The 23086-nt window shown below is 44.3% G+C and overlaps 1 protein-coding gene across 10 annotated transcripts in view; it reads right to left on the reverse strand.

Annotated features, from left to right (window-relative positions):
- Window positions 1-23086, reverse strand: part of ENOX1 (ecto-NOX disulfide-thiol exchanger 1) — a 276927-nt gene that overhangs the window by 68700 nt on the left and 185141 nt on the right. For all 10 annotated transcript variants that reach the window (XM_083748441.1, XM_083748450.1, XM_083748449.1 and 7 more), the window contains 4 exons: window positions 16880-17053; window positions 15546-15752; window positions 7686-7919; window positions 172-384 (listed from right to left, as the gene is read on the reverse strand). In XM_083748441.1, coding sequence (XP_083604567.1) covers window positions 172-384; window positions 7686-7919; window positions 15546-15752; window positions 16880-17053 — 828 coding nt within the window. The remainder of the gene's footprint in view (window positions 1-171; window positions 385-7685; window positions 7920-15545; window positions 15753-16879; window positions 17054-23086) is intronic.

A 23086-nucleotide genomic window follows, 5' to 3' on the forward strand; every position in this document is an offset into this window, starting at 1 on the left:
CACTGAGATAACGTTGCTCACCTTGAGAAGTAAAATCTTATGAATGGTCCTTGATCTTCCACAGTGAAAGGGACTATATAAAAACTACTTACCCTCAGGGTTACAACAACACCACCACCGATTACTTAACACCCCACCACCACCACCAGAAGACTAACGGGTGTTACTTACATTGAGTGAGGATCCCCGTTAAGGCATTTTTGAAATTCTCCTTGGCTAGCTCCATTTCTTGTTCGTGAGTTGCCTTTTCGTTCATGAGTCGGCGGATGTGGCTATTTGCCGACTGCACCATGGAATAGAACTGGTTGGCCGTCCGACGGTTCACCTCTCCCCTCTCGATCCAGGTAAACAGCACTGTAATAGCTTCTGAAAATTTGCTGTCATCTACAATCAATTCAAGAAGTTCAAATTACGATTACATGCTTTGTGCTATGAATACACTTCTGCCCTTATGAATTAATCGCCTCATAAATAACATTTATGATGTTTCTTACACTAGACTTCACTTAACGCCCTAACATAAAACTTTATAAATTGTCATCCAAAGTCCTAATTACTATGAGTCTTGTAAAATGTTGTGGCTTGAATTTTCATCCAATAAAGCAATATGAAACAGCTTCACTCTGGGAATAATTATATGATAAGGATTTTTAAGGCTCTCCCTGCTCACAGTCAGAGTAAGATGAAGAATCATTTAAATGTAAACTATTAATTTATCTTGTCTATAGCGCTTTCAGTGACCAAGTGCTTTGACCCTGAAGCCTTCCAGCCTTGTAGCTCTGAGCCAGGGTCTGGCCACCCATGAAACAAGGTGAGGCAACCGACTCAGGGAGCAGGATCCACAGGGGCATCAGAACCTAATAAAGATATTTATTTTCCCCTTGTTCACTCACCCCTTCTTCCCTGGTGGGGAGCGGGCAGCAATTTGTAGTTCACCTCAGGTGCCCAAATGTCTTGGGCTGCCAAATCGTAATTGATTTTCCTGGGGGGATAATTTTGTGTGTGTGCGCGCGCACGCGCACGCATATGCCGCTATCTTCACTAATGAGCATGACATTGGCATGTGCACTGGGAAGGGACAAATCTGAGCTTTTTAATCAATGTTTTCAATTGCCTTTAATAATTTGGTTCTTTAATTTGTGCTAAGGACATCTTATTTAGGTACCACTGAATAATCTCTTGGCTTTAATAGCTTATTTTAAAAGGTGGGCAAAAAAAGTGTTCCAGTGCTAATTAAAATATTTGCAGGGGTGGGGGAAATTAACATGGTACTAAATTGGTGTTGATCAGAAAGGAAGTGGGGCTATTTTAACACATTTTTAACTCGACTAAATCACTTTTTTATTTAAATATTTAATTCCACAAATATTTCATTTTTTAAAATAACAGGGAGAACATTTTAGCACAAATTGAAAACCTGGTTTTACAAACTGAGCTTCTTCTTCTTCTTCTTTGGCAATCACTTGTAGCTGAGTAAGATTGTCTTTCACAAACATGGTTTTAACAATGAGTCCATAAGTGACTGTGGAGGCCAATTCTGGATCCACACGTCCTTCCACAGTGGGGGACATTGGTTTCCGGGCGGGAGTTGATCACGGTGTGGATTTGCGTACTGGGTGGTGCTGTGGTCTAAACCACAGAGCCTAGGGCTTACCGATCAGAAGGTTGGCAGTTTGAATTCCCATGACGGGGTGAGCTCCCGTTGCTCAGTCCCAGCTCCTGCCAACCTACCAGTTTGAAAGCACATCAAAGTGCAAGTAGATAAATAGGTACCGCTCCAGCCGGAAGGTAAACGGCGTTTCCGTGCACTGCTCTGGTTCGCCAGAAGCGGCTTAGTCATGCTGGCCACATGACCCGGAAGTTGTACGCCGGCTCCCTTGGCCAATAAAGTGAGATGAGCGCTGCAACCCCAGAGTCATCTGCAACTGGACCTAACGGTCAGGGGTCCCTTTACCTTTACCTTTACCTTCCTCTTAGCACGTTTCTCCCTTGTGTCCTGAGTTCGAGTGTCTTCAAAGCCCATGACACCTTAGGTAAAGGCTGTTCTCTAACTGGAGCGCTCGCAGGCCAGTGTTTCCCAGTTGTCGGTGTTTATACAACATTTTTTTAGATTTGCCTTGAGACAGTCTTTAAACCTCTTTTGTTGACCACCCACATTACGCTTTCCATTTTTAAGTTCGGACCAACTGAGCACACTGGTACCAAGAGGAAAGGTAATTTGGACATTCAATGGAAAACTAGGACTAGCTGTAACTCCCTATCCCATGACTTCAACCCTGCCAGGATGAGATAGATAAAGGTGGACCAGGCCACTGGTGGAGGTGACCTTTTTCATGACTTTGAAAATGGGACAAAAGGCATCCCAAATAGGACAGGGGACACTGATGTTTAACAATGGGGCAATCCTGTTTTTAAGGGATGGGTGGCAACCCTATCCTGGAGAAGAAGAAGAAGAGTTTGGATTTGATATCCCGCTTTATCACTACCCTAAGGAGTCTCAAAGCGGCTAACAATCTCCTATCCCTTCCTCCCCCACAACAAACACTCTGTGAGGTGAGTGAGGCTGAGAGTGTGACCAGCCTAAGGTGACCCAGCAGCTGCATGTGGAGAAGCAGAGACGCGAACCCGGTTCACCAGATTACAAGTCTACCACTCTAAACCACTACACCACACTGGAGGGCCACTGACAATACAGACCAAGAGTCTGACTTGGCGCAAGACAGCTTCTTATGTTCCTTGCACCACTGCCTCATGCGCCCATCTGGAGGGAGGAGCTCCCACATGGTAGCAACACCTCAAACATTCCATTCAATTTTCAAAGAAAAATGGAGCAAAGTGACAAGGAGTGACGGCAGCTTTGTATTCCTTATAAATGCCTCGTTCTACCTCACCATTTGCCCCTCCTCATCTGGAGCCCAAGGAAAGAAAACAGGGACGCCATTTTAAAGGGAAACATAGTCAATATGGAATGAGTCAAACCACTACATCACTTGAAATTGCAGCCTTCTAAAGCCGCTTTTTCTTTCTCAAAAACAAAAATTCAGCAAATGTTATTCTCATGTGACATTTGCTGCATAGAGTAACATGTAAACTGAGGAAATTAAGCTGGAAATGAGGTTAAAGCGAACAGAAAATGTGATGTTTATTATTATAATTGGTATCTTTATTATACAACGCTTTCCAATCAAGTCGGTCTTTGCAGGAACAACCTGAAGGCTGCAAACTAAAAGGCAGAGAATGGTGGAAATGGGTCTGAACAAAAGAGCACATCTTTTGTGTGTTTCTGTCCAGATCCAGCCCTGTAATTTAATAAGAGAACTCTAATTCTGCAGTAGACTTTTAAATAAGAATTGTTACTCCACTGACGTTTCAAAAGTCAACATATTAAAAATTCCACACATTTCTTTATTAAGAAACCAGAAGCATTTTTACTTGGCATTGTAGGAGATGATATAAACAGAAAGGATTGTAAGTTGTTTTTATATGCAATGACGGCAGCAAGAATATTATTTGCACAAAAATGGAAGCAAGAAGAATTGCCAACAAAAGAAGAATGGAGGATGAAATTGATGGACTATGCAGAATTGGATAAACTAACCGGAATTCGAAACCTGCGGGACCAGAGATTCACAGAAGACTGGTGTAAATTTACAGACTATTTGAAAAGTAATTGTGATGACCCGATTACGTTTGTCGGTTTGCAAGAAGTTTTGTGAGGTAAATTATTTGAATTATTGCAAAAATGGTTAAAGAGGTGGATTGTGAGTTCAGATAATTAAAGGCAATAGGAATTTAAGAAATGCAGAAGAAATGGTGGATCATCAGTGGTGCTGATGGGAGTCCAAAAAGATTGTATAAGATGTGAAGTTCTGTGGAATGTATAATAATTGGTATGTTGAAATTAATAAAATTTATATATATATATAAATGGTAGCAAGATCTCAAACATTCCATTCAATTTTCAAAGAAAAATGGAGCAAAGCGACACATTTATTCCACATATTTCTTATTCCACTATAGGACACAAAGTAGTAACATTCAAGAGACAATTGTTTATTAAAAAATGAGATATTTTTTAAAATATATAATCATATATATATAATCATCACTAAACAGGTAACAAAGTTTCCACAGTTGCAAAACCATTTAATTGGATGGAAACAGCATTGGTTGTTGCTGAGCTTGGCAGCAATTGTGTGTGCAACATTGCAGGGTTAGGGAAATTCCCTGAGTGCTCACAGGAAAATCTAGGCCCACATCACCGGCAAGCTGCATGGGCCTGCAAGCCTATTAACAGTTAATTGACGGTTCTGTACAAGGAGAAAAATCTTCATTGGTTCTGTAATTAGGAGATACAAGTTGCTAACAATTTAACAAGTGCTAGAGGGAAATTATTCACAGCTCAACTACATTACCTAACATAATGCCCTCTCTACGGGTTATTTTTAAAATCCTAATTTCATCTTCACTCCTTGCTTCCTAAATTGATGAGCCGACTGCCCAGTGGCTTACATGCTGAAATAATTATCTTCGTTGAAAATAGAATGCAGACCTCCTCCTATGTGTCTGTAAGTTCACCTGGATCCCTGACAGTAAATTTATTTTTTGTCTGCTGGAGCTATCTTATGGAACGCAAATAATAGAATCCAATTTAAAAGCTGGGCTTGGTTTCCAGCCTTTTGCAGCCTCTCCTTCAGAGTCAAGCTGACACCGTTCAAAAATATTACTTCAGAGGAATGAAAATAAAAAAATATAATGCTTTGTTGCTTATATAAATGCTCTTAGGTATAACTGATTTGCATAACTGATCTTTTTGTTGTTGTTTAGTATACTGGAGCACTTTCTTATATTAAAAAAGTCATTCTTCTCCAACTGTACAGTATATTTTAGAGGAAATTATGGCATGGATGGCAGCATGTCAATTACTCAAGCATAAACATACTTATGGGAAGTGCCATTAAAACCTTGCAACACAGACTTGTCTTGAAAGTCATGATTTATATATCTGAATGCCATCAGCTGATGAAAGTCAACCATCTGGGTGTCCAATGTAAAGTATCTGTTCAAATGTTTGAACCTCAGGTCTTCAAATCTGCAGATAAAGTTCTCATGTTGCAACTCCCACCATCTTGAGAGGGGTGACTGCTGGGAGACACTCACGAGGAGCTGTATTTATGAGATCCAACATCTTTGCATAGCCACCAAAATCAGTAGAATAACAGCAGCCCTTCTGGGGCTACGGAGGCGCCACCAAAATCGGGTCCTCCCTTAAAGAGGGCATATATTGCTGTGAGACCTGGAAACCGATGCCCTGTGTTGTGTGTGGATACGATTGGTCAGCCACAACACCCGATTGGTAGGTCCCTCGAAGCTGGGTGCAATCTGGCCAATGGGACGCAGTCCAAACGGTTCGAAGGACCTATTTATGCACGTGACCCAGAGCCTCCTCTTTCGGCACATGCATTCGGAACACCCGCCCACCTCTCCCTACTTTTAGGGCTTTGTGCTTGACCTTGCTATGCCGTTGTGTGTCGTCTGTCATTGGGACAGGGGCACGGCAGGAATTTCCCCCACTTGGCTCATTGGCTGTTGCCATTTGGGCTTTGCCTGCCGCGTAGCAAATCGTCACAACTTGTAAGGTTGCAGATAGGCTCTGGTTGAGGTGATAGGGATGGGAGAACACTCTCGCCATCCCTATGTGAAGGGTATTCCATTAAAGGAATCCAGGGACTCGATGGTTTGGTCAACCCCTGAGAGGGGGTTGTGCCCGTGCCTGAGTCCAGGGGGACACTTGGGTGGTGGAGATAGCCTGTTCCCGGCTTTCCACTTATCCAGGTGTTCACCCTTGGCTGACCTATGCTGGTGCCCTGGGTCAGAGCTACCTGCAACAGTGCAGGAGCTAGTCGAACCAGAGCCTATGCAACCAGACACTTTCTGTAATCAATAAAGTTGTGGTCTAAATTCTGCCAAAAATCAAACCAAAAATTTGAGTCATGTGTGAATTTATTTAGGGGTGAGCTTTCTGGGTCTGAACACACAAATATGAACCAACCCATTGGTCCTTTTTGCCTACAAAGTTGGCACTGCACATTTATCAAGATGGTATCCCCTATTGCAGCCATCTCATTGGCCGTGTGATCCTGGACAATGCCTCTTGCTCTGTATGAGCTTAGCGTCGGTTCCCAAACTTTTTTCCACCAGAGACCACTTGAAAATTGCTGAGGGACTTGGCGGACCATGTAACGTTTTTCTGTCTGTTGTAGAAATGGTACCATACTGCCTAGGTGCTGTGTGATTTTTAACAATATTTGAAATCAGCAACCGAGGAGGAGGAGGAGGAGGAGGAGGAGGAGGAGGAGAACAGCAGTGAATCCTTTGTGGGATGAACCCAACTGCCTCCCACGTTGTGAACAACAGTGACGGATAAAAGAATCTGGAAGCTGAGCAGTTAATTATCTTACACCTACCCACCATGTGTGCATTTTTAGTTGTTATTCTTATTCTTCTTATTCTTATATTTTTATTTCATTCTATGTAATTTTACAATAGATAGCATATAATAAAAAACAAGAACTGTTACAAACATCTTGACTGCCTTTGCATTATTCACCCCTAAGTGCATTCAGGATATCATGTGTGAAAGGAAAATACATTGCCATTATTTTTAAGCACATGTACCGTATTTCTCCATGTATAACACACGCACACACCCTGATAAGTCCTATTTTTCAGGACTCCAAATTAAGAAAATGGGGTTGCTGAGCTTTTTGCAGGAAGGATTGCCCAGAGTTGTTGAGCTTTTTTTTAGGGGGGGTTGCCAAAATTCGCCCAACTGCAGCAGCCAATCGAAACCATCCCTTGCTGCAGCCACCAATAACACGCCCAGTAGCTGCTGACAATCTCTGGCTCGCAGCAGCAACCAATCCCACATCCCCTCTATGCACTATCCATGTATAAGATGACCCCAATTTTTTTACATAATTAAAAAAAACAACATCGTCCTATACACAGAAAAGTACGGTACATGCATTTGGTTAAATGTTTGTTCCTGGACTTATTTTTTAAAACACACACACACACACACATTGAGAAAGACCCAGGTGGCAGCAGTGGAGAGAGAGAGGAGCCAGAGTGTCTTGTTTGGTATGCCTGCCTCTTTTGCTACAGGCTACAGCCTGCACTAGGGATGTGGGTGGCGCTGTGGGTTAAACCACAGAGCCTAGGACTTGCCGATCAGAAGGTCGGCGGTTCGAATCCCCACGACGGGGTGAGCTCCCGTTGCTCGGTCCCTGCTCCTGCCAACCTAGCAGTTCGAAAGCACGTCAAAGTGCAAGTAGATTAATAGGTACCACTCCAGCAGGAAGGTAAACAGTGTTTCCGTGCGCTGCTCTGGTTCGCCAGAAGCAGATTAGTCATGCTGGCCACATGACCCGGAAGCTGTACGCCGGCTCCCTTGGCCAATAAAGCGAGATGAGCGCCGCAACCCCAGAGTCGGTCACGACTGGACCTAATGGTCAGGGGTCCCTTTACCTTTACCTTACAGCTTGCACTATCACACCTGAACAGCTATAGGGAAGTTAAGAGTGAGACATGCTTTGTTACCCATTAATATGCACACAACGTATTGTGACAGAGTTGTAGATTTATCAACCTTCCGATAAAATGGCTGGGAAACGTCCCGTTACCTTTCAGTTTTTCTGCCAGCAAAGTTGCTTCGTGTTCCGAATAATGCATTATGGCGGGTGGAGATGGGGGCCGCATCCGATCTTCTTCCATTTTGCGCCTGTGACGCTCCTCTCGGGCCAGCATCCGCTGCTTACATTCCCATTCATAAAAGTCATCTCTTGCCTGTGCAAAATCAACATGAAGTCGGCCTGAATCTTTCTTGTCTGTACTAGATCCTAATCTCATGCGATAACCTGGAAACAACAAGCAAAAACCACGTCAGGTCTCCTTTCCTTTATTTATGTCCATATGCGTCGCATCGTATCCATGAGTTAACATTTATGCTTGCTGGTTTGCTTGAAGCCTGCCTATTAAAACGGTGGTTTCATTATGTGGAAAACAAGAAGCCAACAGCACGCCATCCAGATATAAAAAGAGGAAGAGAGGGTTGTAGGCTGCTTCACTCCTTGAACTGGCTGCTACAAATACTCCATATGTGAAACCCATTGTCTGAGTTTGCTGTCTTCCTCCTCCTCTCTCTCACCTCCTCCTCTCTCTCAGCACCTTTTCCCACCTTTGAAGGTGACCCGGAAACTACAACTAATTCAGAATGCGGCAGCTAGACTGGTGACTGGGAGCGGCCGCCGAGACCATATAACTCCGGTCTTGAAAGATCTACACTGGCTCCCAGTACGTTTCCAAGCACAATTCAAAGTGTTGGTGCTGACCTATAAAGCCCTAAACGGCCTCGGTCCAGTATACCTGAAGGAGCGTCTCCACCTCCATAGTTCTACCCGGACACTGAGGTCCAGCGCTGAGGGCCTTCTGGCAGTTCCCTCGCTGCGAGAAGCCAAGTTACAGGGAACCAGGCAGAGGGCCTTCTCGGTAGTGGCACGTCCTGTGGAACACCCTCCCACCAGATGTCAAAGAGAAGAACAACTACCAAACTTTTAGAAGACATCTAAAGGCAGCCCTGTCTAGGGAAGCTTTTAATGTTTAATAGGTTATTGTATTTTAGTGTTTTGTTGGAAGCCGCCCAGAGTGGCTGGGGAAACCCAGCCAGATGGGCGGGGTATAAATAATAATAATAATAATAATAATAATAATAATAATAATAATAATAATAATAATAAATTATGTCATATTTTAGACTGTTAACTTGAGAGCGGGGCCTGCCATCTTATTGCTATTTGTAACTATTAGACCAGGGTTTCCCAAATTTGGGTCTCCAGTTGTTGTTGGACTACAACTCTCATCTGCCGGCATCCTTCGGGGGTCGAGAAGCCAGCTTGTTAGCCCACAGCTGGATCATGCCCTTCCAGCCGTGATGATCCCTCGACCTCAGGTGCAACGTAAATCAGTGACTCAGGCTTCAAAGCCTGAGCACACTTTATCAGCAGAGCAAACTGCGCAAACAGAAGAGGCGTGAGGCTTGTGGAAACATACTAACAAGCTACAGATTTATTAAGCATAAATCAGGACAAAGAAACATGTTGTCTCTCTTTCTGTCTCCTCAGAGAAAGAGTCAAAAGCAAAAGTTTCTGAAAGCGGAAGGTTCCAGCAAACTGTGCTGGAATGTAAACAGACATGTGACATGTAACAATCTCACACGTCTGCAACTTAAGGTGGAATGGAAAATCCCAACACCATCATCCCTAGCTAGCATGATCAGTGGTCAGGGAAGATGGAAACTGTAGTCCAAAAACAGCTGGAGACCCAAGTTTGGGAAACCCTGCATTGGACTAAAAATGGTTAACAATGGCTTAAATAAAGAAATGCACCCATCTGCATTTTGAAGGCACATAACTGAGAATATATATATATATATATATATATATATATATATATATATATGCAGGTTTTGGTGTCCTCGGGTGTCTTCCCGTGTAAAAGTTGGGGTGTCTAGGCGACGTTTCGACGAGGTCTCACTCGTCATCTTCAGGCTGGTGCTTTCGGCTTCTTGTTACTGGAACAGAGCGGGATCTCAATGTTTGAGTTCCTATAAATACTGTAGAGGGGGTGTGGTGTCTAGCCTCCAATGTTCTGGGCAGAGAGGAAGTTCCCAGGCTAGTGTGCCTTTTCTTCTTTTGTTCCTTAATTACTTGAGAGATACCTTGAGTGATTTCTTGAGTGATATCCTGAGTACCACTTAGGTGGGTCATTAGGTGTGGATTAGTTGCTAAAGTCTTTGTGTCTTGACCTCTTGAACTTTGTGAAGAGTTTTCCTGAGAAGATGGCTGTATTGCACTTAGTTGTGCTTTGGCTTGGCTTCGTGTATAGGGGCGAGCTGTGGTTTTGTGGCTTGTGTCAGCCAGATCTGTGTAGGGATTGCAGGGGGGTGCAGCATCCGGAGGTGCCACCATGGATTGGCTACTGGATGGTGTCAGTAATTCATCTGTGGAGAGGGTCTGGGTTTGGGTCTGGTGTGGTTGATTGGTGTTGGCGTTCTGTGTGCCTCTGGATCTGGTGTCAGTTTTTGTGAATTACTGTGATCTGGTGTCAGTTTTTGTGAATTACTGACACCATCCAGTAGCCAATCCATGGTGGCACCTCCGGATGCTGCACCCCCCTGCAATCCCTACACAGATCTGGCTGACACAAGCCACAAAACCACAGCTCGCCCCTATACACGAAGCCAAGCCAAAGCACAACTAAGTGCAATACAGCCATCTTCTCAGGAAAACTCTTCACAAAGTTCAAGAGGTCAAGACACAAAGACTTTAGCAACTAATCCACACCTAATGACCCACCTAAGTGGTACTCAGGATATCACTCAAGAAATCACTCAAGGTATCTCTCAAGTAATTAAGGAACAAAAGAAGAAAAGGCACACTAGCCTGGGAACTTCCTCTCTGCCCAGAACATTGGAGGCTAGACACCACACCCCCTCTACAGTATTTATAGGAACTCAAACATTGAGATCCCGCTCTGTTCCAGTAACAAGAAGCCGAAAGCACCAGCCTGAAGATGACGAGTGAGACCTCGTCGAAACGTCGCCTAGACACCCCAACTTTTACACGGGAAGACACCCGAGGACACCAAAACCTGCATTCCTGTACCCGTGAAAATCTACGAAAGCAAATATATATATATATATATATATTTGCTTTCGTAGATTTTCACGGGTACAGGAATGCAGGTTTTGGTGTCCTCGGGTGTCTTCCCGTGTAAAAGTTGGGGTGTCTAGGCGACGTTTCGACGAGGTCTCACTCGTCATCTTCAGGCTGGTGCTTTCGGCTTCTTGTTACTGGAACAGAGCGGGATCTCAATGTTTGAGTTCCTATAAATACTGTAGAGGGGGTGTGGTGTCTAGCCTCCAATGTTCTGGGCAGAGAGGAAGTTCCCAGGCTAGTGTGCCTTTTCTTCTTTCAGGCACCAGCCTGAAGATGACGAGTGAGACCTCGTCGAAACGTCGCCTAGACACCCCAACTTTTACACGGGAAGACACCCGAGGACACCAAAACCTGCATATATATATATATCTATATATATAAACTTGTAGGGTTTTTTGTGGAAACAGTACTGGTTTTAATGGGAAAACAGTGCGGTACAACATTTTAATGAGGAAAACATGTGGATGCTGCATAAAACTTGCCTTCAGGAGCAGCAACAACTCCACAATAAACTGACATCTCTGGTTAAAATGAACTTTTTATTGCTGCCTAATAGCTTACTTATCAGTCTTTGCTTATCCCCCCATATATTTTATTAAAGTTTGAAAAAAGATATACAAAAGTTAATATCAAATACCCAGTATCTTTTTAATATATCAAAGATAAAAAACCTAATCTACATAAAATGCAAACCAAGAAGTGGAAAAGAAGAAAAAAGAGAAATAAATAAAAATTGGAATTCAGAAAAAAATGAGAACTTCTGATTCTTTGCCAGCTATATATTCTAATCACCCACTCCAATGTAACGCCCAAATTTTCCACATTCTATTTTCTTCCTAGAACCCAGATATAACAAGTTCTTTTTTCTTTTTCATGCAAGAAGAAGAGATTTCCAATCTTTAGTAAATATCAACATTGATATTCCAATCTTTAGTAAATATCAACATCCTCCATGGTAGGTAATGATGAACCCTTCTACTTTTGTGTATATAAATCTTGCTGCTGTGATCATATATTGAAATAATGTTCCATGGTCCTTTTCTAATTGTATTTCCATTATTCCTACCAGGAAAAGTTCTGTCTTCAACGAAATGTTAACCTTTAAAATCTTCGGCATCAATGTATGTACTGCATGGGTTTCTCAAAAATACCTCATGTCAGATGAATCTCATTTCTTTCTTATTTTTTATGGAGTTACAATCTTGGTGGACCAGGGGAATGCTGTGGACATAGTATATCTTGATTTCAGTAAGGCTTTTAACAAAGTCCCCCATGATATTCTTGTGAGGAAGGTGGTAAAATGTGGGCTGGAAGAGGTAACTGTTGGGTAGATTTGTAGCTGGTTGACTGACCAAACCCAAAGAGTACTCATTAATGGTTCCTCATTATCTTGGGGAAAAGTGACATGTGGGGTATTGCAGGGTTCTGTCCTGGGCCCGTTGTTGTTCAACGTCTTCATAAACAATTTGGATGAAGTAATTGAGAGGATGCTCATCCAATACAGTGGTGCCCCGCAAGACGAACGCCTCGCAAGACGGAAAACCCGCTAGACGAAAGGGTTTTCCGTTTTGGAGGCGCTTCGCAAAACGAATTTCCCTATGGGGTTGCTTCGCAAAACGAAAAAATCTTGCGAGTTCCCACGGGGTTTTTTCGCTTTTTTCCCCCTTTTCCCAAGCCGCTAAGCCGCTTAACAGCTGATCCGCTGATAAGCCGGTTAACAGCTGATCGCTAGAAGCCGCTAGACCGCTGTAGCGCTAATCCGCTAAGCTGTCAATGGGCTTGCTTCGCAAGATGAAAAAACCGCTAGACAAAGAGAATCGCGGAACGGATTCTTTTCGTCTTGCGAGGCACCACTGTATACAGATGACACCAAACTAAGAGGGGTAGCTAATGCCACAGAAGACAGAATCAGAATTCAAAATGACCTTAACAGATTGAATAACCTGCTGCAAGCTAACAAAATGAAATTCAGTAGGGACAAATGTAAGGTTCTGCACTTAGGCAGGAAGAACCAAATACACAAAAATAAGACGAGGAACACCTGGCTTACTAGCAGTACATGTGAAAAGGATCTAGGGGTCTTGGTGGAACACAAGCTTAACATGAGTCAACCTTCTGATGCAGCAGCAAAAAAGCTAGGGATATTATAGGCTGCATCAACCGAAGTCTAATGTCCAGATCCAGGGAAGTAATAGTACCGTTATATTCTGCCTTGGTAGAGACCACACCTGGAATATTGTTCTGGGCACCACAATTTAAGAAGGATGTTGACAAGCTGCAAGGTGTGCAGAGGAGGGTGACCAAGATGATAAAGGGTTTGGAAACCAAGCCTTATGAAATACGGTTGAAGGAGCTGGGTACAGGAGACTGACAGGAGATATGAGAGCCATCTTCAAATACTGAAAGGGCTGTCACAAGGAAGATGGAGCAAGCCTACTACCTTTTTTTGATGATTTCCCCCCACATACGATGGCATAAAGTGGCTAGTAAATGAAAGATGTGAGAACTGAATCCGTGTGGCCCTGTTTACATCAGAAACCTCAATAGCGTGTGTGGGACTTCTGTGAGGAGAGCATACCTGGGACTGGGTGTGTGATCCACCTTTATACTGTAAACGACAGCAACAGGGCCGTATCCTCATGTAACATGAAGACTGTAGTCACAATAACTTACGTATTCTATTTTTATGTCTCTTGTCTATTACAGGCTTGAGAAATTACACTCTTCAGAATGTTTTATGTTTGAAAACATAATAAAGATCATCTAGGAAAAACAGTAATTCAGTGCAATTAAAACAAAGCATCTGCCGAACCCACGGCAGCTTCTCTGTCACACTAGAAGCTAGAACTTTGCTACATTATTTTACGAAAATTAAGCCTGGGAGGAGACCCAGTAAATACAAAGCTATTTTCCTCTTTCTGGTATTGTTTGAGATACGGTGGAATGAGTATACTAGCGTAATACGATGCAGTAACAGTTTGGGATCCTCACATAGGTTATGAGGGGTTCTCCTCATGATTCCATTGTAGGACCTGGTTTGCATGTACAGTGTGAAGAGCATCCCAAAGGAGATGGTGTTGGACTTAGGGAGGAAGAGAGGGGAACTAGCCCCGTTGTGTATCAGGAGCGGGTTGTGTGGAGAGAGTCTCTTCCTTTAAATTCCTGGGAGTTTACCTTAGTGAAGACCTCACTTGGAAAAACAATATAACTCAGGTGGTTAGGAAGGCCCAAGAGAGACTCCATTTCCTCAGGGTCTTGAGAAAGAACAATGTTAAACAACAATTGATGACCTCCTTCAACCGGTCCACAATAGGAAGTGTCCTCTCATATTGTATTACAGTGTGGTACATTGGCTTGACAGCCACAGACAGAAAGTCTTTACAGAGGGTGGTGAACACAGCACATGATATCATCGGCTGTCCCCTGAGCCTGCTAGATGACATCGCAAGGGATCGATGCCTTAGGAGAGAAAGAAAAATTCTCAGGGACGATTCACACCTCAGCCAGCACCTCTTTAATCTTCTACCTCTCAGGCAGGAGATATAGAAGTATAGCCAGTCGTACCAACAGGCTAAAAAACAGTTTCTATCTGTGGGCTGTTAGGCTGCTGAATGGAAAATAATATAGTGCAACTGACTTTCGGGGTTGGTGTGTTGAGTGACAAGCACACAGAGTGCAATGAGATTGAGTGTTTGTGTGGGGTGGGGAGGGAGGCTTGGTTAATTTCATTCTACACAGGTTGTACATTGACAATAAATGTATTATTTATTATGATGATGATGATGATGATGATGATGATGATGATGTCTTAAGTGGTACAGTCCATTTGACTCACTTTTACCTCATTCCCATTCATTTTGCTGCACGTGCAAACCAGGTCTTACACTGGGGTAATAACACAACCTGTGTAATAACACAACCACAGATGTGCACATTAAGTACGGATGGACATATCCCAAAGTGATATATTTATACCCCGTGTTTACAGCCTCGCCTCTTCTGATCTTGCTCATTAGCGTGCCTGGTTTATCCACTTGCATCAATGACCCAGTTCTGATCCATCGTCTACACGGCAATTTTTATGCCTGCTCAACTGGGCGATATCCTTAGATGCCCTCTGCAACTGCAGCTGTAAAGATTCTGCCTATTCCCATATTTTAAAAATACTTTGCATTGCCCGCATCCTGTCCTAGAATTAGGAAATCCATCGGCTAAGAAGACAGAAGACTGATTGAGAGAGATATTTGACTTAGCCATTTTCAGTAAGTCAGGTAAGTTTTGATTGGGACTCGGCTGTTTATAAAGAATTCAGTACAGGCTACTGATATCAAAACCAGCTGTCCTGACTGAATAGGGCCAGTACCATATATAAAAACTCTATATGAAACAATGGTTTTTGGCACCGTTTGGGGAGCCTATCTTCTCTACTGAATTATCACAGAGCAGCAGAAAACGGGGGAAAGTTCTGGTGAACACAGGAACAAGACCATAGGAATGGCTCCAGCAGATCAGGTGAATGGTCCCTAGAGTCGAGCATCCTGTGCTCACAGAATCCTGTGAAACAGCCCCCTTCACACCTGGAATTAAGAGGAATACCATACATTAGGGATGAAGGAATTGTGACTGTGCCCTTGCAGTTTCTGTCCCAAACTCCTGAGCTTTGCAACACTTGCTCCGATAAAGGTTAAAGAACATAACAGCAAATCAACATCGCAAAATGCAAACGAGAAGCCGCAAAGAAAACCCATTAAAGAATGTGACAAATACCAGAAAGGTAAATGGCTTTATCGACCATGAACTCTTCAGCAAAACGGATATGACAAAAATTCTTCTTGCTTTTCCGAATTGCTGTGATGTCACCGCACTGCTCAAAGACTTCCTGAATAATCTCCTCAGTAGCGTTTTCTGGTAATCCTCCAACAAATACGGTTTTACATCCAGGTGGCCTCTCTCTTGTTGAAGGTGGCGGAAGATCTAAGAGAAAAATTAAAGTTCTCACTTGCTTTCCTATTCAGCCCCATAATTCATTTCAGACATAAAATAAATTGCTTAAATAAAAGTTTAACATTGAATAATCAGAAAGGCATCTAATCATATCAAGTCCTCACAGAAGTTATTTGGGTATTAAAATATTAATCAGCTGACACCACAGATTTCTGCCATTAAGACGGGAATTATGTGCTCAGTGCTGTTTGCTTTATCAGCTCCCAATTAATCAAAGCATTTTTTGTTCAGGTGAAGATCATCACAATGAACAAAAGGTAAAAAAAAAAATCAAAATGACACAAAACCTATCACATAAAAGTCCTATCACAAAAAAAAAACCTGGCGAGGTGGGGGGGGAGAGTCTACTAAAAGGGGGTGAAGACTAAACCCGTGGCTGCAGCAACAAGCGAGGAAGGATCCCCTAGACGGGGACTGGGGCAAATATTGGACCTGCAGAGAAGTTTCAGCTCAGTGGCAGAACATCTGCTTGGTGTGCAGAAGAAGAAGCCAGCTTCAATCTCCAGGTAGGACTGGGAGTGTCCCCTTGTTTGTGAAGCCCTGGAGAGATGCTGGCAGCCCTGAGCTACATAGACCAAGGTACAGTGGTACCTCGGTACGCTTCAGGTTACATACACTTCAGGTTACAGACTCCACTAACCCAGAAATAGTACCTCGGGTTAAGAACTTTGCTTCAGGATGAGAGCAGAAATCGTGTTCTGGCGGCGTGGCGGCAGCGGGAGGCTCCATTAGCTAAAGTGGTGCTTCAGGTTAAGAACAGTTTCAGGTTAAGAATGGACCCCTGGAATGAATTAAGTACTTAACCCAAGGTACCACTGTATAAAGTGAAAGCTCCCTATGTTGTGGGATGCTAACATATCAGAGCTGTGCTAAGGGGAGGAAGGAAGGAAGGAAGGAAGGAAGGAAGGAAGGAAGGAAGGAAGGAAGGGAAGGAAGTTTGCCTCATGTTATCCAAATTGTGAAGTCTTTTTCCCTGTGGAAACGCTAAGTGAAGGGATAACTAAATTGCCATTGTTACCCTGGGTAAAAACCGATTAGGACAGCCTGAACTGGACTAATGATTTGGAGCATTAATTAAATTAACGAAGCACACTTACTTGGATTTGGAGGGAAGAGCGTGCAGCTTTTGCAGTGAATTATTTCTTTGATGACAGGCACCTCCGCTGGTGGCGGCTGGGCTACTAATCCCATACTTGACAACATGGGGTTAACTGGAGTTATTCCGGTGACCATGTTGATGTTTGGATCAAAGCCTCGTACACAAATTGAATCTGCAAACGTAGAAAATAAAATATTTGCTTTAGCACCTTTGAAATGACTTTTGGCCTTCTTGTGGAGATCATCTTGCTTTAGATTTATTGTTAAGAAATCATTGTTTGCTCACATGCACCCAAAACCTAAACCTTACATTAACCCCCTTCGGCGTTTCAGCTAAGCACTGAGGCAGAGGCTGGGGGGGGGGGTAGAAAATCCAAATATGCAGGAAGAAGGAAAGAGTATATAAATTTAGGATAGTACTGGATAGTACAATTAATGGTCACGGTTCTGTGAAATTCTTGACGGCTGTGTAAAAAAATGGCCGCTACTCTTGTACAGGCTGAATTCATTTCACTGGTGCCCATGTGGGAAAACGTCCAGCTAAACCGTATCCTGCACTGTAAGGCTGCTTTAATTAAAAGTTTAGATGGATAATCTCTGTCAGTATCGCTTGTACCCACATGAATCAGAAGGAAGGGGTTGTGTATAAGACGTGGCATCTTCTCTGTCACATCATGAATCTTTGCACCTGGAAGATGGCACACCTTCCGGGACATGTAATGGTTGTAAGGGGTTACTTGTGTGTAAGTTGCCTTCAGTTTTGGTTAGATTGCCTGGCCAACCATGCTTTGGCTGACAGCTCACACTCTGTGGCCAGTCAGTCACTTGCAGAATCTGTCAGTGGGCGTTTCTTGAACCTCTTCCAGCATAAGAGCTGTTTGACGCCTAGTCTCCTCCTACTTTCCCTGCACGGAACTCGTCTGCGCAAGTAAGGGGAAGGCAGAGGCGTGTCAGCGCTCTCTCCACTAGTCTCTGGTGAAGGGTCTTGGAGACCTGTCTCCAAATCCTCCATCTCCCTCTCTTCTCTACTGGTGTTACGCTGAATTCCTTCCCCCCTGCTGGTCCCCTTTCCGGCATCGCTTTGGAGCCCTGCCTCCACCTCTCGCTCTGATGTCAGTTCCCTGACAGGACATCTTGTTTCCTCGCATACTGGTCCCTCTGTCTCGCTCAATATGGACTCACTCGCCTCTGCCCCCTCTGGGGAATGGTAGGAATCTGTACACTGTACCTTCCAAACCCACCTCAGAGTGTTCTGAGGTCTGCAGCTGCATGGTGCTAACTCCCTAGCAAGAGTTTAAAAGTCACAAAAGCAAGCAGGTGATCTATATGTTTTCCCACCCCACGCAAACAGCTCAGATAAGCAACCAGCCTTGCATTTTTATTAGGGATTGTAGGGAAAGACCTGCCCAAAAAGTTGAAAAACATCTTCATGCATGCGACAACGGCCGCGAGAGTTCTGGTAGCACAAGGATGGAAGACTGAAGAAACCCCAACTAAAGAATCATGGCAAGAAAAATTGACGGACTATGCAGAACTGGCAAAACTGACATATAAGCTACAGGACAAGGATAACTGTGATTTTAAGGATGAATGGGAACCCTTTACAAAGTATTTGAACAAAGCGAACTGGACTCCTTGGCAGGTTTTGAATAAACATTCACAAACTTTTTATTGATAATAATCAGCTAAATAGTGTGAGGATCTATGCAACTTTGTAACATGCAGAAAACAGCATTCTTAGAGAAACCAAAGACTGAGGGAACTGAGGGAAGTTGGGTGGGGTGGGGGTGGGGAGTTTTTTGTGTGGGAGGGAGGAGGGAGGAAAAATGGGGGTGGGAAACAAGGATGATATGTTTTTGGATAATATGTCGTTATAATTTTGGATAAAGAAATATTTTAAAAAGATAAGCAACCAGCCTTGATCCAAAAGACACAGTCTCCTCCACCAAACCCTTGAAAACAGCCCTGTTGACATGTCCTGGTCATGAGGTCCCAGAGGCTGCTCACCGTATGACTACCCTCTCTACCACCTTTGCCAAAAAAGGAGTGTTGGTGACCTGTCTGTTGTTCTTACACTTCACTGGGTGTCTAGAGTAGGTTTTTACCGCCCTCTTTAATAACAGTGGGTATCACTCCATCATTGCAAGTATCCATTTACCATTCTTCTGACCCATTCACACCATCTAGGCCAGCTTTAATAAGCCAGGAAGGATAAAAATCTAATGAGCATGTGGTTGGATAAAAAGGTAAAGGGACCCCTGACCATTAGGTCCAGTCATGGCCGACTCTGGGGTTGCGGCGCTCATCTCGCTTTATTGGCCGAGGGAGCCAGTGGACAGCTTCCAGGTCATGTGGCCAGCATGACTAAGCCGCTTCTGGAGAACCAGAGCAGCGCACAGAAACGCTGTTTACCTTCCCGCCGGAGCGGTACCTATTTATCTACTTGCACTTTGACATGCTTTCGAACTGCTAGGTTGGCAGGAGCAGGGACCGAGCAATGGGAGCTCACCCCATCGCGGGGATTCGAACCGCCGACCTTCTGATTGACAAGTCCTAGGCTCTGTGGTTTAACCCACAGCGCCACCCGCATCCCATGTGGTTGGATACATTGCTGCAAATATCCTGTCCACATCCTAAGGCTGCATGAACTGGAACTGATCCGACAACAATGGGCTTGACGTTGCGTTAAGACACCTCGGCTGGCACTGTTAGAACAGCGGCATCTGCGAAGCTTTATCTGCAAAGTGTTTAGCCATCTGGTTAGGAGAAACCAGCCTCCAGATAACACAGAACAACTCTGCAGGATAGTTCCCCAAGTGTGCAATGGAGAATCTCTTCACTGTCCTCAGCGCCACAACTCTGAAGATGTGATCAATCAGTTCCTAAGTGAGATCTATGCCTTGATTTTAAATATTTTATTAAATTTTTCAAAAAATAGAAATTAAAGTCCATCTCATCTACTGCAGCTCCTCAGGATACCAAGGGGCAAAATGACAGCAACAGAGACTGTGCAGTCGTGTCAAGGGCTCTATGGGTCTCACCATTCCATAGTGAAACAAAGGCCTCAACAGGATCACCTGCTCTATCCATTTTAGAATTGCCCAGAGCAGTCAGGACTCCATCAGTCTCCAAAGGTGGACCATTCTATCTGGCCTTCTGGCGGTTCCCTCGCTGCAAGAAGCCAAGTTACAGGGAACCAGACAGAGGGCCTTCTCAGTAGTGGCACCTGCCCTGTGGAACGCCCTCCCACTAGATGTCAAAGAGAACAACAACTACCAGACTTTTAGAAGACATCTGAAGGCAGCCCTGTTTATAATAATAATAATAATAATAATAATAATAATAATAATAATTTTTTATTTATACCCCGCCCTCCCCAGCCAAGGCCGGGCTCAGAGCGGCTTACAAGCAATAATAAAAACAAGATGAATGATTACAAACTTAAAAACAAAAATAAAACACAACAATTAAAATAATGGAACATTAAAATATTAAAATGTAGCCTCATCGCAGGAGGAGAAGGAAAAGAAGGGGGAAAAAGAGAGAGGGGGGGAGGGAGGGAATCAAACTGGCTCCAAGCCAAAGGCCAGGCGGAACAACTCTGTCTTACAGGCCCTGCGGAAAGAAATCAGATCCTGCAGGGCCCTGGTCTCATGAGGCAGAGCGTTCCACCAGGCTCCCGGAGCCAGAGTTGAAAAGGCCCTGGCTCTGGTTGAAGCCAATCTAACTTCCTTAGGGCCCGGGACCACTAGGGTGTTGTTATTTATGGACCTTGAGGCTCTCTGTGGGGCATACCAGGAGAGGCGGTCCCGGAGGTACGAGGGTCCTAGGCCGTGAAGGGCTTTAAAGGTCAAAAGCAGCACCTTAAATCTGACCCTGTACTCCACCGGGAGCCAGTGCAGCTTGAAAAGCACTGGGTGAATATGCTCCCATGGCAGAGACCCCGTGAGGAGCTTCGCTGCAGCATTCTGTACCCGCTGGAGTTTCTGGGACAGCTTCAAGGGCAGCCCCGCATAGAGCGAATTACAGTAGTCAAGCCTGGAGATGACCGTCGCATGGATCACTGTGGCCAGGTCGGGGCGGGAAAGGTAAGGGACCAACTGCTTGATGCGGCGAAGGTGGAAGAATGTCGCCTTGGCTGTTGCTGTAACCTGCGCCTCCATGGAAAGGGAGGCGTCAAGGATTACACCCAAACTCTTAACGGAAGGCAATGGCACTAATTGGGCCCCCGCAAGAGAAGGGAGTTGGTCCCTCATCCCCATGCCATCCCGACCTAGCCATAGGACCTCTGTCTTTGAAGGATTTAGTTTAGGGAAGCTTTTAATGTGTAACAGACCATTGTATTTTAATATTTTGTTGGAAGCCACCCAGAGGGGCTGGAGAAACCCAGCCAGATGGGCAAGGTATAAATATATTATCATTATCATTATCATCATCATCATCATCATCATTATTATTATTATTATTATTATTATTATTATTATTATTATTAATCTGGCTCCCAAAGCCTGCAGGGGAGAATCATTGCTGCAAGGCCAAACCTCACCAGGAAGTGGACTGACCATGACAATGAGGTGAAGACTAAACCAAGGGCATGAATTGCTCTATGCCAGAGCTTTCCAAACCATGTGACACGACACGTTAGTGTGTCAAACACAACTCCCAGGGCTGGAAAGGGGTTAGTTTAACCTCCAGTTTGCTAGTAAAACTGAATTAACTGTGTCGCAAAATGATGCAACTGAATGTCACAAAATTAAAGGTAAAGGTAAAGGTAAAGGTACCCCTGCCCGTACGGGCCAGTCTTGACAGACTCTGGGGTTGTGCGCCCATCTCACTTAAGAGGCCAGGGGCCAGCGCTGTCCGGAGACACTTCCGGGTCACGTGGCCAGCGTGACATCGCTGCTCTGGCGAGCCAGAGCCGCACACGGAAACGCCGTTTACCTTCCCGCTGGTAAGCGGTCCCTATTTATCTACTTGCACCCGGAGGTGCTTTCGAACTGCTAGGTTGGCAGGCGCTGGGACCGAGCAGCGGGAGCGCACCCCGCCGCAGGGATTCGAACCGCCGACCTTTCGATCGGCAAGTCCTAGGCGCTGAGGCTTTAACCCACAGCGCCACCTGCGTCCCGTCACAAAATTACACGTCTAAAAAGTGTGTCAACAATGTGAAAAGTTTGGAAAGCTCTGCTCTATGCATTAGACCAGGGGTCAGCAAACTTTTTCAGCAGGGGGCCGGTCCACTGTCCCTCAGACCTTGTGGGGGGCCGGACTGTATTTTGAAAGGGGGAAAAATTAACAAATTCCTATGCCCCACAAATAACCCAGAGATGCATTTTAAATAAAAGGACACATTCTACTCATGCAAAAACACAATGATTCCTGGACCGTCCACAGGCCGGATTGAGAAGGCGATTGGGCTGGATCTGGCCCCTGGGCCTTAGATTGCCTATCCATGCATTAGACCAATGATCATTTGAGGAGGCCATGCAAACCCGAGAAGGACCAGAAGAATCCTCAGTGTGGATGTTGAAGTGGCCCAAACCACAAAACCCCAAACACCACACCTGAGACAACCTTGGTCATAACCACCAGGGAGACTGGTGAGAAGGAGAATGGGTAGTGCTTTTTACTACATAAAAGTCATTCCTACCCCCTCTCTCTCTCCTCCCCCCCCCCAACATTACAAAGGTGAAGCAGATGTCTGCTCTACAGCAGCAAAAATTATACAATGATGAAACATAAAACAGCAGATATTTTTGAATACTATAAAGGCAATTTCATGAGCCCTTTCTTTGTGTGTGTGTGGGGGGGGGGAGTTAAAAAAATGAAACTTGCGTGTTTCTTAAGAAACAATCCTTTCGGATCCTTCTGCTGGCAACATTTTGCAGCAATTTGATACCATCAATTATTCAGAGGCAATGGCGAGTTGTTTGGGCATTCCCAAAAGCTTTTGGATCACAATGCAGCAATATTTAATGGTAACATGAAAAATCCAGGGTTTGGCAGCCTGGGAGTTGTGGCTGAACAAATAAACAACAAAAAAGAGCAAAGCTTGAAAATAAAAACTATGCCTTGTCCTGAAACCACATGACAGTGTTCTTTCCTATAATGTAAAGGTAAAGGGACCCCTGACCATTAGGTCCAGTCGTGACCGACTCTGGGGTTGCGGCGCTCATCTCGCTTCATTGGCTGAGGGAGCCAGCGTACAG

The sequence above is a fragment of the Podarcis gaigeae genome, assembly GCF_964106915.1.
Source record: "Podarcis gaigeae genome assembly, chromosome: 7".
Classification (NCBI taxonomy): domain Eukaryota; kingdom Metazoa; phylum Chordata; class Lepidosauria; order Squamata; family Lacertidae; genus Podarcis; species Podarcis gaigeae.